General features: G+C 62.5%; 1 protein-coding gene across 1 annotated transcript in view; it reads left to right on the plus strand.

Annotated features, from left to right (window-relative positions):
• The window catches only part of LOC140426734 (T-cell leukemia homeobox protein 3-like), a 250,627-nt gene that overhangs the window by 73,543 nt on the left and 163,441 nt on the right, over positions 1-13,643 (plus strand). Inside the window, exon 2 of the mRNA XM_072511855.1 lies at positions 384-621. Coding sequence (XP_072367956.1) covers positions 384-621 — 238 coding nt within the window. The remainder of the gene's footprint in view (positions 1-383; positions 622-13,643) is intronic.

Raw genomic sequence — 13,643 nt, forward strand, 5'->3', positions numbered from 1 at the left:
CATGGCGGAGGTGGAAGAGACTTTCCCCGCCCGGAGATGTCATTTCCGCGCCAGCTGGCGGGGCGGAAATTCCTCCGGCGTCGGCCTAGTCCCTCAATGTTGGGGCTCGGCCCCCAAAGATGCGGAGCATTCCGCACCTTTGGGGCGGCGCGATGCCCGTCTGATTGGTGCCGTTTTGGGCGCCAGTCGGCGGACATCGCGCCGTTTCCGGAGAATTTCGCCCCTAGTCTCAGAAACGGAGAATCCAGCCCTTTATTCTTGGGGGTAACATGTGATAAGAATAATATTAAAATTTAACATTTATTTTGCAAATGCAGCTGTTTCTCGCTCCTTCCAATCTAGCTGGAAACCACTGAGGTGCCTGTTCTCTGTTCCTTCCTCAGCTGCCTTGACTCCTTTCACGGTGACCCGGCGGATTGGACATCCTTACCAGAACAGGACTCCTCCAAAACGGAAGAAACCCCGAACCTCTTTCACCAGGATCCAGATCTGTGAGTTGGAGAAGAGATTCCACCGGCAGAAGTATCTAGCCTCGGCTGAGAGAGCGGCGCTCGCCAAGTCCCTCAAAATGACAGACGCTCAAGTCAAAACTTGGTTCCAGAACAGGCGAACTAAGTGGAGGTGGGTAAAGGCAAACTGGAGTAAAATGTGGGAGAGGGGGAATACAAAGGGAGAGGGGGTGGGTGCAGAGAGCAGGGCGATGCAGAGAGCAGGGGGATGCAGAGAGCAGGGGGATGCAGAGAGAGAGGGGGTTGCAGAGAGCAGGGGAGTGCAGAGAGAGAGGGGGTGCAGAGAGCAGGGGGATGTAGAGAGCAGGGTGATGCAGAGAGAGAGGGGGATGCAGAGAGCAGGGGGATGCAGAGAGAGAGGGGGTGCAGAAAGCAGGGGGATGCAGAGAGAGAGGGGGTGCAGAAAGCAGGGGGATGCAGAGAGAGAGGGGGTGCAGAGGGAGAGGGGGATGCAGAGAGAGAGGGGGTGCAGAGAGAGAGGGGATGCAGAGAGAGAGGGGGTGCAGAGAGAGAGGAGGTGCAGAGAGCCGGGGGATGCAGAGAGCAGGGGGGGTGCAGAGAGAGGGGGGTTGCACAGAGCAGGGGGATGCAGAGAGCAGGGGGAAGCAGAGAGCAGGGGGGTGCAGAGACAGCAGGGGGATGCAGAGAGAGAGGGGGTGCAGAGAGAGAGGGGCTGCAGAGGGCGGGGGGGTGCAGAGAGCAGGGGGACGCAGAGAGCAAGGGGATGCAGAGAGCATGGGGGTGCAGAGAGAGAGGGGATGCAGAGAGCAGGGGGATGCAGAGAGAGAGGGGGATGCAGCGAACAGGGGGATGCAGAGAGAGAGGGGGATGCAGAGGGAGAGGGGGTGCAGAGAGCAGGGGGATGCAGAGAGTAGGGGGAAGCAGAGAGCAGGGGGGTGCAAAGAGAGAGGGGGATGCAGAGAGCAGGGGAGTGCAGAGAGAGAGGGGGTGCAGAGAGCAGCGGGATGCAGAGAGCAGGGTGATGCAGAGAGAGAGGGGGATGCAGAGAGCAGGGGGGTGCAGAGAGAGAGGGTGTGCAGAGAGCAGGGGAGTGCAGAGAGAGAGGGGGATGCAGAGTGCAGGGGGATGCAGAGAGAGAGGGGGATGCAGAGAGCAGGGGGATGCAGAGAGAGAGGGGGTGCAGAGAGAGAGGGGGTGTAGAGAGCATGGGGAGTGCAGAGAGTGGGGGTGCAGAGAGCAGGGGGATGCAGAGAACAGGGGGATGCAGAGAGCAGGGGGATGCAGAGAGTGGGGGGTGCAGAGAGCAGGGGGATGCAGAGAGAGAGGAGGTGCAGAGGGAGAAGGGGTGCAGAGGGAGAGGGGGATGCAGAGAGAGAGGGGGTGCAGAGAGAAAGAAGGTGCAGAGAGCAGGGGGATGCAGAGAGCAGGGGGGGTGCAGAGAGAGGGGGTTTGCACAGAGCAGGGGGGCGCAGAGAGAGAGGGGGTGCAGAGAGCAGGGGGATGCAGAGAGCAGGGGGATTCAGAGAGAGGGGGGGAGCAGAGAGCAGGGGGATGCAGAGAGCAGGGGGATGCAGAGAGAGAGGGGGATGCAGAGAGAGCAGGGGGATGCAGAGAGAGCAGGGGGGGTGCAGAGAGAGAGGGGGTGCAGAGAGCAGGGGGATGCAGAGAGCAGAGGGGGTGCAGAGAGAGGGGGGTTGCACAGAGCAGGGGGATGCAGAGAGCAGGGGGATGCAGAGAGCAGGGGGATGCAGAGAGAGAGGGGGATGCAGAGAGAGCAGGGGGATGCAGAGAGAGCAGGGGGATGCAGAGAGAGAGGGGGTGCAGAGAGAGAGGGGGTGCAGAGAGAGAGGGGCTGCAGATAGCAGGGGGTGCAGAGAGAGAGGGGGATGCAGAGGGAGAGGGGGTGCAGAGAGCAGGGGGATGCAGAGAGCGGGGGGAAGCAGAGAGCAGGGGGGGTGCAGAGAGAGAGGGGGTGCAGAGAGCAGGTGAGTGCAGAGAGAGAGGGGGATGCAGAGTGCAGGGGGATGCAGAGAGAGAGGGGGATGCAGAGAGAGAGGGGGATGCAGAGAGCAGGGGGGTGCAGAGAGAGAGGGGGTGCAGAGAGCAGGGGAGTGCAGAGAGAGAGGGGGTGCAGAGAGCAGGGGGATGCAGAGAACAGGGGGATGCAGAGTCCAGGGGGATGCAGAGAGAGAGGGGGATGCAGAGAGCAGGGGGATGCAGAGAGAGAGCGGGTGCAGAGAGCAGGGGGATGCAGAGAGCATGGGGATGCAGAGAACAGGGGGATGCAGAGAGAGGGGGGAGCAGAGAGCAGGGGGATGCAGAGAGCAGGGGGGCGCAGAAAGAGGGGGGTGCAGAGAGCAGGGGGATGCAGAGAGAGAGGGGGTGCAGAGAGATAGGGGGTGCAGAGGGAGAGGGGGTGCAGAGAGCAGGGGGAATAAGAGAGCAGGGGGGGTGCAGAGAAAGGGGGGTTGCACAGAGCAGGGGGATGCAGAGAGCAGGGGGATGCAAAGAGAGAGGGGGATGCAGAGAGAGCAGGGGGATGCAGAGACAGCAGGGGGATGCAGAGAGAGAGGGGGTGCAGAGAGAGAGGGGCTGCAGAGAGCAGGGGGGGTGCAGAGAGAGAGGGGGTGCAGAGAGCAGGATGATGCAGAGAGCAGGGGGATGCAGAGAGCATGGGGGTGCAGAGAGAGAGGGGGATGCAGAGAGCAGGGGGATGCAGAGAGAGAGGGGGATGCAGAGGGAGAGGGGGTGCAGAGAGCAGGGTGATGCAGAGAGAGAGGGGGAAGCAGAGAGCAGGGGGGTGCAAAGAGAGAGGGGGATGCAGAGATCAGGGGAGTGCAGAGAGAGGGGGTGCAGAGAGCAGGGGGATGCAGAGAACAGGGGGATGCAGAGAGCAGGGGGATGCAGAGGCGGGGGGGTGCAGAGAGCAGGGGGATGCAGAGAGAGAGGAGGTGCAGAGGGAGAAGGGGTGCAGAGGGAGAGGGGGATGCAGAGAGAGAGGGGTGCAGAGAGAAAGGAGGTGCAGAGAGCAGGGGGATGCAGAGAGCAGGGGGGGTGCAGAGAGAGGGGGTTTGCACAGAGCAGGGGGGCGCAGAGAGAGAAGGGGTGCAGAGAGCAGGGGGATGCAGAGAGCAGGGGATGCAGAGAGCAGGGGGATGCAGAGAGAGGGGGGGAGCAGAGAGCAGGGGGATGCAGAGAGCAGGGGGGCGCAGAGAGAGGGGGGTGCAGAGAGCGGTGGGGGTGCAGAGAGAGAGGGGGTGCAGAGAGCAGGGGGATGCAGAGAGCAGAGGGGGTGCAGAGAGAGGGGGTTTGCACATAGCAGGGGGATGCAGAGAGCAGGGGGATGCAGAGAGAGAGGGGGATGCAGAGAGAGCAGGGGGAAGCAGAGAGAGCAGGGGGATGCTGAGAGAGAGGGGCTGCAGATAGCAGTAGGGTGCAGAGAGAGAGGGGGATGCAGAGGGAGAGGGGGTGCAGAGAGCAGGGGGATGCAGGGAGCGGGGGGAAGCAGAGAGCAGGGGGGTGCAGAGAGAGAGGGGTGCAGAGAGCAGGAGAGTGCAGAGAGAGAGGGGGATGCAGAGTGCAGGGGGATGCAGAGAGAGAGGGGGATGCAGAGAGAGAGGGGGATGCAGAGAGCAGGGGGGTGCAGAGAGAGAGGGGGTGCAGAGAGCAGGGGAGTGCAGTGAGAGAGGGGGTGCAGAGAGCAGGGGGATGCAGAGAACAGGGGGATGCAGAGTCCAGGGGGATGCAGAGTCCAGGGGGATACAGAGAGAGAGGGGGTGCAGAGAGAGAGGGGGTGCAGAGAGCATGGGAAGTGCAGAGAGAGAGGGGGTGCAGAGAGCAGGGGATGCAGAGAACAGGGGGATGCAGAGAACAGGGGGATGCAGAGAGCAGGGGGATGCAGAGAGAGGGGGGAGCAGAGAGCAGGGGGATGCAGAGAGCAGGGGGGCGCAGAGAGAGGGGGCGCAGAGAGCAGGGGAGCGCAGAGAGAGAGGGGGTGCAGAGAGCAGGGGGATGCAGAGAGCAGGGGGATGCAGAGAGAGGGGGGAGCAGAGAGCAGGGGGATGCAGAGAGCAGGGGGGCGCAGAAAGAGGGGAGTGCAGAGAGCAGGGGGATGCAGAGAGAGAGGGTGTGCAGAGAGCAGGGGGATGCAGAGAGAGGGGGTGCAGAGAGATAGGGGGTGCAGAGGGAGAGGGGGATGCAGAGAGAGAGGGGGTGCAGAGAGAGAGGGGGTGCAGAGAGCAGGGGGAATAAGAGAGCAGGGGGGGGTGCAGAGAGGGGGGGTTGCACAGAGCAGGGGGATGCAGAGAGAGCAGGGGGATGCAGAGAGAGCAGGGGTGCAGAGAGAGAGGGGCTGCAGAGAGCAGGGGGGTGCAGAGAGAGAGGGGGTGCTGAGAGCAGGAGGACGCAGAGAGCAGGGGGATGCAGAGAGCATGGGGGTGCAGAGAGAGAGGGGATGCAGAGAGCAGGGGGATGCAGAGAGAGTGGTGGATGCAGAGAGCAGGGGGATGCAGAGAGAGAGGGGGTGCAGAGAGAGAGGGGGTGTAGAGAGCATGGGGAGTGCAGAGAGAGGGGTGCAGAGAGCAGGGGGATGCAGAGAACAGGGGGATGCAGAGAGCAGGGGGTGCAGAGAGTGGGGGGGTGCAGAGAGCAGGGGGATGCAGAGAGAGAGGGGGTGCAGAGGGAGAAGGGGTGCAGAGGGAGAGGGGGATGCAGAGAGAGAGGGTGTGCAGAGAGAGAGGAGGTGCAGAGAGCAGGAGGACGCAGAGAGCAGGGGGATGCAGAGAGCATGGGGGTGCAGAGAGAGAGGGGATGCAGAGAGCAGGGGGATGCAGAGAGTGGTGGATGCAGAGAGCAGGGGGATGCAAAGAGAGAGGGGGTGCAGAGAGAGAGGGGGAGTAGAGAGCATGGGGAGTGCAGAGAGAGGGGTGCAGAGAGCAGGGGGATGCAGAGAACAGGGGGATGCAGAGAGCAGGGGGTGCAGAGAGTGGGGGGGTGCAGAGAGCAGGGGGATGCAGAGAGAGAGGGGGTGCAGAGGGAGAAGGGGTGCAGAGGGAGAGGGGGATGCAGAGAGAGAGAGGGGGTGCAGAGAGAGAGGAGGTGCAGAGAGCAGGGGGATGCAGAGAGCAGGGGGGTGCAGAGTGCAGGGGGATGCAGAGAGAGAGTGGGATGCAGAGAGAGAGGGGGTGCAGAGAGAGAGGGGCTGCAGAGAGCAGGGGGCTGCAGAGAGCAGGGGGGTGCAGAGAGAGGGGGTGCAGAGAGCAGGGGGATGCACAGAGAGAGGGGGATGCAGAGAGAGATGGGGTGCAGAGAGCAGGGGAATGCAGAGAGAGAGGGGGTGCAGAGAGAGAGGGAGATGAAGAGAGCAGAGGATGCAGAGAGCAGGGGGATGCAGAGAGAGAGGGGGATCCAGAGAGCAGGGGGGTGCAGAGAGAGAGGGGGTGCCGAGAGCAAGGGGATGCAGAGAGCAGGGGAATGCAGAGAGCTAGGTGGTGCAGAGAGAGAGGGGGTGCAGAGAGAAATGGGGTGCAGAGAGCAGGGGGTTACAGAAAGCAAGGGGATGCATAGAGAGAGGAGGTGCAGAGGGCAGGGGGATGCAGAGCGCTAGGGGGATGCAGAGAGCAGGAGGTGCAGAGAGAGAGGGGGTGCAGAGAGCAGGGGGGCGCAGAGAGAGGGGGGTGCAGAGAGCAGGGGGATGCAGAGAGAGAGGGGGTGCAGAGAGCAGGGGGACGCAGAGAGAGAGGGGGTGCAGAGAGATAGGGGTGCAGAGGGAGAGGGGGATGCAGAGAGAGAGGGGGTGCAGAGAGAGAGGGGGTGTAGAGATCATGGGGAGTGCAGAGAGAGGGGTGCAGAGAGCAGGGGGATGCAGAGAACAGGGGGATGCAGAGAGCAGGGGGTGCAGAGAGTGGGGGGGTGCAGAGAGCAGGGGGATGCAGAGAGAGAGGGGGTGCAGAGGGAGAAGGGGTGCAGAGGGAGAGGGGGATGCAGAGAGAGGGTGTGCAGAGAGAGAGGAGGTGCAGAGAGCAGGAGGACGCAGAGAGCAGGGGGATGCAGAGAGCATGGGGGTGCAGAGAGAGAGGGGATGCAGAGAGCAGGGGGATGCAGAGAGTGGTGGATGCAGAGAGCAGGGGGATGCAAAGAGAGAGGGGGTGCAGAGAGAGAGGGGGAGTAGCGAGCATGGGGAGTGCAGAGAGAGGGGTGCAGAGAGCAGGGTGATGCAGAGAACAGGGGGATGCAGAGAGCAGGGGGTGCAGAGAGTGGGGGGGTGCAGAGAGCAGGGGGATGCAGAGAGAGAGGGGGTGCAGAGGGAGAAGGGGTGCAGAGGGAGAGGGGGATGCAGAGAGAGAGGGGTGCAGAGAGAGAGGAGGTGCAGAGAGCAGGGGGATGCAGAGAGCAGGGGGATGCAGAGAGCATGGGGGTGCAGAGAGAGAGGGGATGCAGAGAGCAGGGGGATGCAGAGAGTGGTGGATGCAGAGAGCAGGGGGATGCAAAGAGAGAGGGGGTGCAGAGAGAGAGGGGGAGTAGAGAGCATGGGGAGTGCAGAGAGAGGGGTGCAGAGAGCAGGGGGATGCAGAGAACAGGGGGATGCAGAGAGCAGGGGGTGCAGAGAGTGGGGGGGTGCAGAGAGCAGGGGGATGCAGAGAGAGAGGGGGTGCAGAGGGAGAAGGGGTGCAGAGGGAGAGGGGGATGCAGAGAGAGGGAGGGGGTGCAGAGAGAGAGGAGGTGCAGAGAGCAGGGGGATGCAGAGAGCAGGGGGGTGCAGAGTGCAGGGGGATGCAGAGAGAGAGTGGGATGCAGAGAGAGAGGGGGTGCAGAGAGAGAGGGGCTGCAGAGAGCAGGGGGCTGCAGAGAGCAGGGGGGTGCAGAGAGAGGGGGTGCAGAGAGCAGGGGGATGCACAGAGAGAGGGGGATGCAGAGAGAGATGGGGTGCAGAGAGCAGGGGAATGCAGAGAGAGAGGGGGTGCAGAGAGAGAGGGAGATGAAGAGAGCAGAGGATGCAGAGAGCAGGGGGATGCAGAGAGAGAGGGGGATCCAGAGAGCAGGGGGGTGCAGAGAGAGAGGGGGTGCCGAGAGCAAGGGGATGCAGAGAGCAGGGGAATGCAGAGAGCTAGGTGGTGCAGAGAGAGAGGGGGTGCAGAGAGAAATGGGGTGCAGAGAGCAGGGGGTTACAGAAAGCAAGGGGATGCATAGAGAGAGGAGGTGCAGAGGGCAGGGGGATGCAGAGCGCTAGGGGGATGCAGAGAGCAGGAGGTGCAGAGAGATAGGGGTGCAGAGAGCAGGGGGGCGCAGAGAGAGGGGGGTGCAGAGAGCAGGGGGATGCAGAGAGAGAGGGGGTGCAGAGAGCAGGGGGACGCAGAGAGAGAGGGGGTGCAGAGAGATAGGGGTGCAGAGGGAGAGGGGGATGCAGAGAGAGAGGGGGTGCAGAGAGAGAGGGGGTGTAGAGAGCATGGGGAGTGCAGAGAGAGGGGTGCAGAGAGCAGGGGGATGCAGAGAACAGGGGGATGCAGAGAGCAGGGGGTGCAGAGAGTGGGGGGGTGCAGAGAGCAGGGGGATGCAGAGAGAGAGGGGGTGCAGAGGGAGAAGGGGTGCAGAGGGAGAGGGGGATGCAGAGAGAGAGGGTGTGCAGAGAGAGAGGAGGTGCAGAGAGCAGGAGGACGCAGAGAGCAGGGGGATGCAGAGAGCATGGGGGTGCAGAGAGAGAGGGGATGCAGAGAGCAGGGGGATGCAGAGAGTGGTGGATGCAGAGAGCAGGGGGATGCAAAGAGAGAGGGGCTGCAGAGAGAGAGGGGGAGTAGCGAGCATGGGGAGTGCAGAGAGAGGGGTGCAGAGAGCAGGGTGATGCAGAGAACAGGGGGATGCAGAGAGCAGGGGGTGCAGAGAGTGGGGGGGTGCAGAGAGCAGGGGGATGCAGAGAGAGAGGGGGTGCAGAGGGAGAAGGGGTGCAGAGGGAGAGGGGGATGCAGAGAGAGAGGGGTGCAGAGAGAGAGGAGGTGCAGAGAGCAGGGGGATGCAGAGAGCAGGGGGGTGCAGAGTGCAGGGGGATGCAGAGAGAGAGTGGGATGCAGAGAGAGAGGGGGTGCAGAGAGAGAGGGGCTGCAGAGAGCAGGGGGCTGCAGAGAGCAGGGGGGTGCAGAGAGAGGGGGTGCAGAGAGCAGGGGGATGCACAGAGAGAGGGGGATGCAGAGAGAGATGGGGTGCAGAGAGCAGGGGAATGCAGAGAGAGAGGGGGTGCAGAGAGAGAGGGAGATGCAGAGAGCAGGGGATGCAGAGAGCAGGGGGATGCAGAGAGAGAGGGGGATCCAGAGAGCAGGGTGGTGAAGAGAGAGAGGGGGTGCCGAGAGCAGGGGGATGCAGAGAGCAGGGGAATGCAGAGAGCTAGGTGGTGCAGAGAGAGAGGTGGTGCAGAGAGAAATGGGGTGCAGAGAGCAGGGGGTTACAGAAGCAAGGGGATGCATAGAGAGAGGAGGTGCAGAGGGCAGGGGGATGCAGAGCGCTAGGGGGATGCAGAGAGCAGGAGGTGCAGAGAGAGAGGGGGTGTAGAGAGCAGGGGGGCGCAGAGAGAGGGGGTGCAGAGAGCAGGGGGATGCAGAGAGAGAGGGGGTGCAGAGAGCAGGGGGATGCAGAGAGAGAGGGGGTGCAGAGAGCAGGGGGATGCAGAGAGAGGGGGTGCAGAGAGATAGGGGTGCAGATGGAGAGGGGGATGCAGAGAGAGAGGGGGTGCAGAGAGAGAGGGGGTGCAGAGAGAGGAGGTGCAGAGAGCAGGGGGATGCAGAGAGCAGGGGGATGCAGAGAGCAGGGGGGGTGCAGAGAGAGTGGGGTTGCACAGAGCAGGGGGATGCAGAGAGCAGGGGGATGCAGAGAGAGAGGGGGATGCAGAGAGCAGGGGAGTGCAGAGAGAGAGGGGGTGCAGAGAGCAGCGGGATGCAGAGTGCAGGGTGGTGCAGAGAGAGAGGGGGATGCAGAGAGCAGGGGGTGCAGAGAGAGAGGGGGTGCAGAGAGCAGGGGAGTGCAGAGAGAGAGGGGGATGCAGAGTGCAGGGGGATGCAAAGAGAGAGGGGGATGCAGAGAGCAGGGGGATGCAGAGAGCGAGGGGGATGCAGAGGGAGAGGGGGTGCAGAGAGCAGGGAGATGCAGAGAGCAGGGGGAAGCAGAGAGCAGGGGGTGCAGAGAGAGAGGGGGATGCAGAGAGCAGGGGAGTGCAGAGAGAGAGGGGGTGCAGAGAGCAGCGGGATGCAGAGAGCAGGGTGATGCAGAGAGAGAGGGGGATGCAGAGAGCAGGGGGGTGCAGAGATAGAGGGGGTGCAGAGAGCAGGGGAGTGCAGAGAGAGAGGGGGATGCAGAGTGCAGGGGAATGCAGAGAGAGAGGGGGATGCAGAGAGCAGGGGGATGCAGAGAGGGAGGGGATGCAGAGAGAGAGGGGGTGCAGAGAGCATGGGGAGTGCAGAGAGAGAGGGGGTGCAGAGAGCAGGGGGATGCAGAGAACAGGGGGATGCAGAGCGCAGGGGATGCAGGGAGTGGGGGGGCTGCAGAGAGCAGGGGGATGCAGAGAGAGAGGGGGTGCAGAGGGAGAAGGGGTGCAGAGAGAGAGGGGGATGCAGGGAGAGAGGGGGATGCAGAGAGAGAGGGTGTGCAGAGAGCAGGGGGATGCAGAGAGAGTGGTGGTGCAGAGAGCAGGGGTGTGCAGAGAGAGAGAGGTTGCAGAGAGGAGGGGGATGCAGAGAGCAGGCGGATGCAGAGAGAGAGGGGGTGCAGAGAGAGAGGGGGTGCAGAGAGAGAGGGGGTGCAGAGAGAGGGGGTGCAGAGAGAGAGGGGGTGCAGAGAGAGAGGGGATGCAGAGAGCAGGGGGATGCAGCGAGAGAAGGGATGCAGAGAGAGCGGGGGTGCAGAGAGAGAGGGGATGCAGAGAGAGGGGGTGCAGGAAGCAGGGGGGTGCAGAGAGAGAGAGGGGGTGCAGAGAGAGCGGGGGTTCAGAGAGAGAGGGTGTGCAGAGAGCAGGGGGATGCAGAGAGACAGAGAGAGGGGGAGTGCAGAGAGACAGAGAGAGGGGGAGTGCAGAGAGACAGAGAGAGGGGGAGTGCAGAGAGACAGAGAGGGGGAGTGCAGAGAGAGACAGAGAGAGGGGGAGTGCAGAGAGACAGAGAGAGGGGGAGTGCAGAGAGTCAGAGAAAGGGGGAGTGCAGAGAGTCAGAGAGAGTGGGAGTGTAGAGAGACACAGAGAGAGGGAGATTGCAGAGAGAGACCGAGAGAGGGGGTGTGCAGAGAGACAGAGAGAGGGGGTGTGCAGAGAGAGACAGAGAGAGGGGGAGTGCAGAGTGAGACAGGGAGTGCAGAGAGAGACGGGGAGTGCGGAGAGAGACGGGGAGTTCGGAGAGGGACGTGGAGTGCGGAGAGAGACGGGGAGTGCGGAGAGGGACGTGGAATGCAGAGAGGGACGCTGAATGCAGAGAGAGACGGGGATTGCAGAGAGAGACGGGGAGTGCAGAGAGAGACGGGGAGTGCAGAGAGAGACGGGGAGTGCAGAGAGAGACGGGCAGTGCAGAGAGAAACGGGAGTGCAGAGAGAGACGGGAGTGCAGAGAGTGACGGGGAGTGCAGAGATAGACGGGGAGTGCAGAGAGAGACGGGGCGTGCAGAGGGAGACGGGGAGTGCGGAGGGAGACGGGGAGTGCAGAGAGAGACGGGGAGTGCAGAGAGTGACGAATAGTGCAGAGAGTGACGGGGAGTGCAGAGAGAGATGGGGAGTGTAGAGAGAGATGGGGAGTGCAGCGAGAGAGAGAGGTGGAGATTGCAGAGAGAGATGGGGAGTGCAGAGAGAGATACGAGGAGCGCAGAGAGAGACGGGGAGTGCAGAGAGAGACGGGGAGTGCAGAGAGAGACGGGGAGTGCAGAGAGACGGGGAGTGCACAGAGAGAGACGGGGAGTGCACAGAGAGAGACGGGGAGTGCAGAGAGAGAGACGGGGAGTGCAGAGAGTGAAGGGGGGCAGAGAGAGACGGAGAGGGCAGAGAGAGATGGGGAGTGCAGAGAGAGAGATGGGGACTGCAGAGAGAGAGGGAGAGAGAGACGGAGATTGCAGAGAGAGATGGGGAGTGCAGAGAGAGATACGGGGAGCGCAGAGAGAGACGGGGAGTGCAGAGAGAGACGGGGAGTGCAGAGAGAGACGGGGAGTGCAGAGTGAGACGGGGAGTGCAGAGAGAGACGGGGAGTGCAGAGAGAGACGGGGAGTGCAGAGAGAGACGGGGAGTGCAGAGAGAGACGGGGAGTGCAGAGAGAGACGGGGAATGCAGAGAGACGGGGAGTACAGAGAGAGAGACGGGGAGTGCAGAGAGTGACGGGGAGGGCAGAGAGAGACGGGGACGGCAGAGAGAGACGGGGAGTGCAGAGAGAGAGATGGGGAGTGCAGAGAGAGAGAGAGACGGAGATTGCAGAGAGAGATGGGGAGTGCAGAGAGAGATACGAGGAGCGCAGAGAGAGACGGGAGCGCAGAGAGAGACGGGGAGTGCAGAGAGAGACGGGGAATGCAGAGAGACGGGGAGTGCAGAGAGAGAGACGGGGAGTGCAGAGAGTGACGGGGAGGGCAGAGAGAGACGGAGAGTGCAGAGAGAGACGGGGAGTGCAGAGAATGACGGGGAATGCAGAGAGAGACGGGGAGTGCAGAGAGAGACGGGGAGTGCAGAGAGTGATGAGGAATGCAGTGAGAGAAATGGGGAATGCAGAGAGAGAGAGAGAGACAGAGATTGCAGACCGAGATGGGGAGTGCAGAGAGAGAGAGACGGGAAGTGCAGAGATAGACGGGGAGTGCAGAGAGAGGCGGGGAGTGCAGAGAGAGACGGGGAGAGCACAGAGAGACGGGGTGTGCAGAGAGAGACGGACAGTGCAGAGAGAGACGTGCAGTGCAGAGAGAAACGGGAGTGCAGAGAGAGACGGGCAGTGCAGAGAGAGATGGGGAATGCAGAGAGAGAAGGAGAGTGCAGATAGAAACGGGAAGTGCAGAGAGAGACGGGGAGTGCAGAGAATGAAGGGGAGTGCAGAGAGAGAAGGGGAGTGCAGAGAGAGAAGGGGAGTGCAGAGAGAGACGGGGAGTGCAGAGAGGGACGGGGAGTGCAGAGAGAGACGGGGAGTGCAGTGAGACAGGGAGTGCAGAGAGAGACGGGGAGTGCAGAGAGAGAGGGCGAATGCAGAGACAGAGGGCGAGTGCAGAGAGAGAAGGGGAGTGCAGAGAGAGACGGAGAGTGCAGAGAGAGACGGAGAGTGCAGAGAGAGACGGGGAGTGCAGAGAGAGACGGGGAGTGCGGAGAGACGGCGAGTGCGGAGAGAGACGGGGAGTGCGGAGAGGGACGTGGAATGCAGAGAGAGACGGGGATTGCAGAGAGAGACGGGGAGTGCAGAGAGAGACGGGGAGTGCAGAGAGAGACGGACAGTGCAGAGAGAGACGTGCAGTGCAGAGAGAAACGGGAGTGCAGAGAGAGACGGGCAGTGCAGAGAGAGACGGGGAGTGCAGAGAGAGACGGGGAGTGCAGAGAGAGACGGGAGTGCAGAGAGTGACGGGGAGTGCAGAGATAGACGGGGAGTGCAGACAGAGACGGGGCGTGCAGAGGGAGACGGGGAGTGCGGAGGGAGACGGGGAGTGCAGAGAGAGACGGGGAGTGCAGAGAGTGACGAATAGTGCAGAGAGAGACGGGGAGTGCAGAGAGAGATGGGGAGTGTAGAGAGAGAGATGGGGAGTGCAGCGAGAGAGAGAGACGGAGATTGCAGAGAGAGGTGGGGAGTGCAGACAGAGATACGAGGAGCGCAGAGAGAGATGGGGAGTGCAGAGAGAGACGGGGAGTGCAGAGAGAGACAGGGAGTGCAGAGAGAGACGGGGAGTGCAGAGAGAGACGGAGAGTGCAGAGAGAGACGGGGAGTGCAGAGAGAGACGGGGAGTGCAGAGAGAGACGGGGAGTGCAGAGAGACGGGGAGTGCAGAGAGAGAGACGGGGAGTGCAGAGAGAGAGACGGGGAGTGCAGAGAGAGAGACGGGGAGTGCAGAGAGTGAAGGGGGGCAGAGAGAGACGGGGAGGGCAGAGAGAGACGGGGAGTGCAGAGAGAGAGATGGGGAGTGCAGAGAGAGAGAGAGAGAGACGGAGATTGCAGAGAGAGATGGGGAGTGCAGAGAGAGATACGAGGAGCGCAGAGAGA

This window comes from Scyliorhinus torazame, chromosome 7 (genome assembly GCF_047496885.1).
Source record: "Scyliorhinus torazame isolate Kashiwa2021f chromosome 7, sScyTor2.1, whole genome shotgun sequence".
NCBI lineage: Eukaryota > Metazoa > Chordata > Chondrichthyes > Carcharhiniformes > Scyliorhinidae > Scyliorhinus > Scyliorhinus torazame.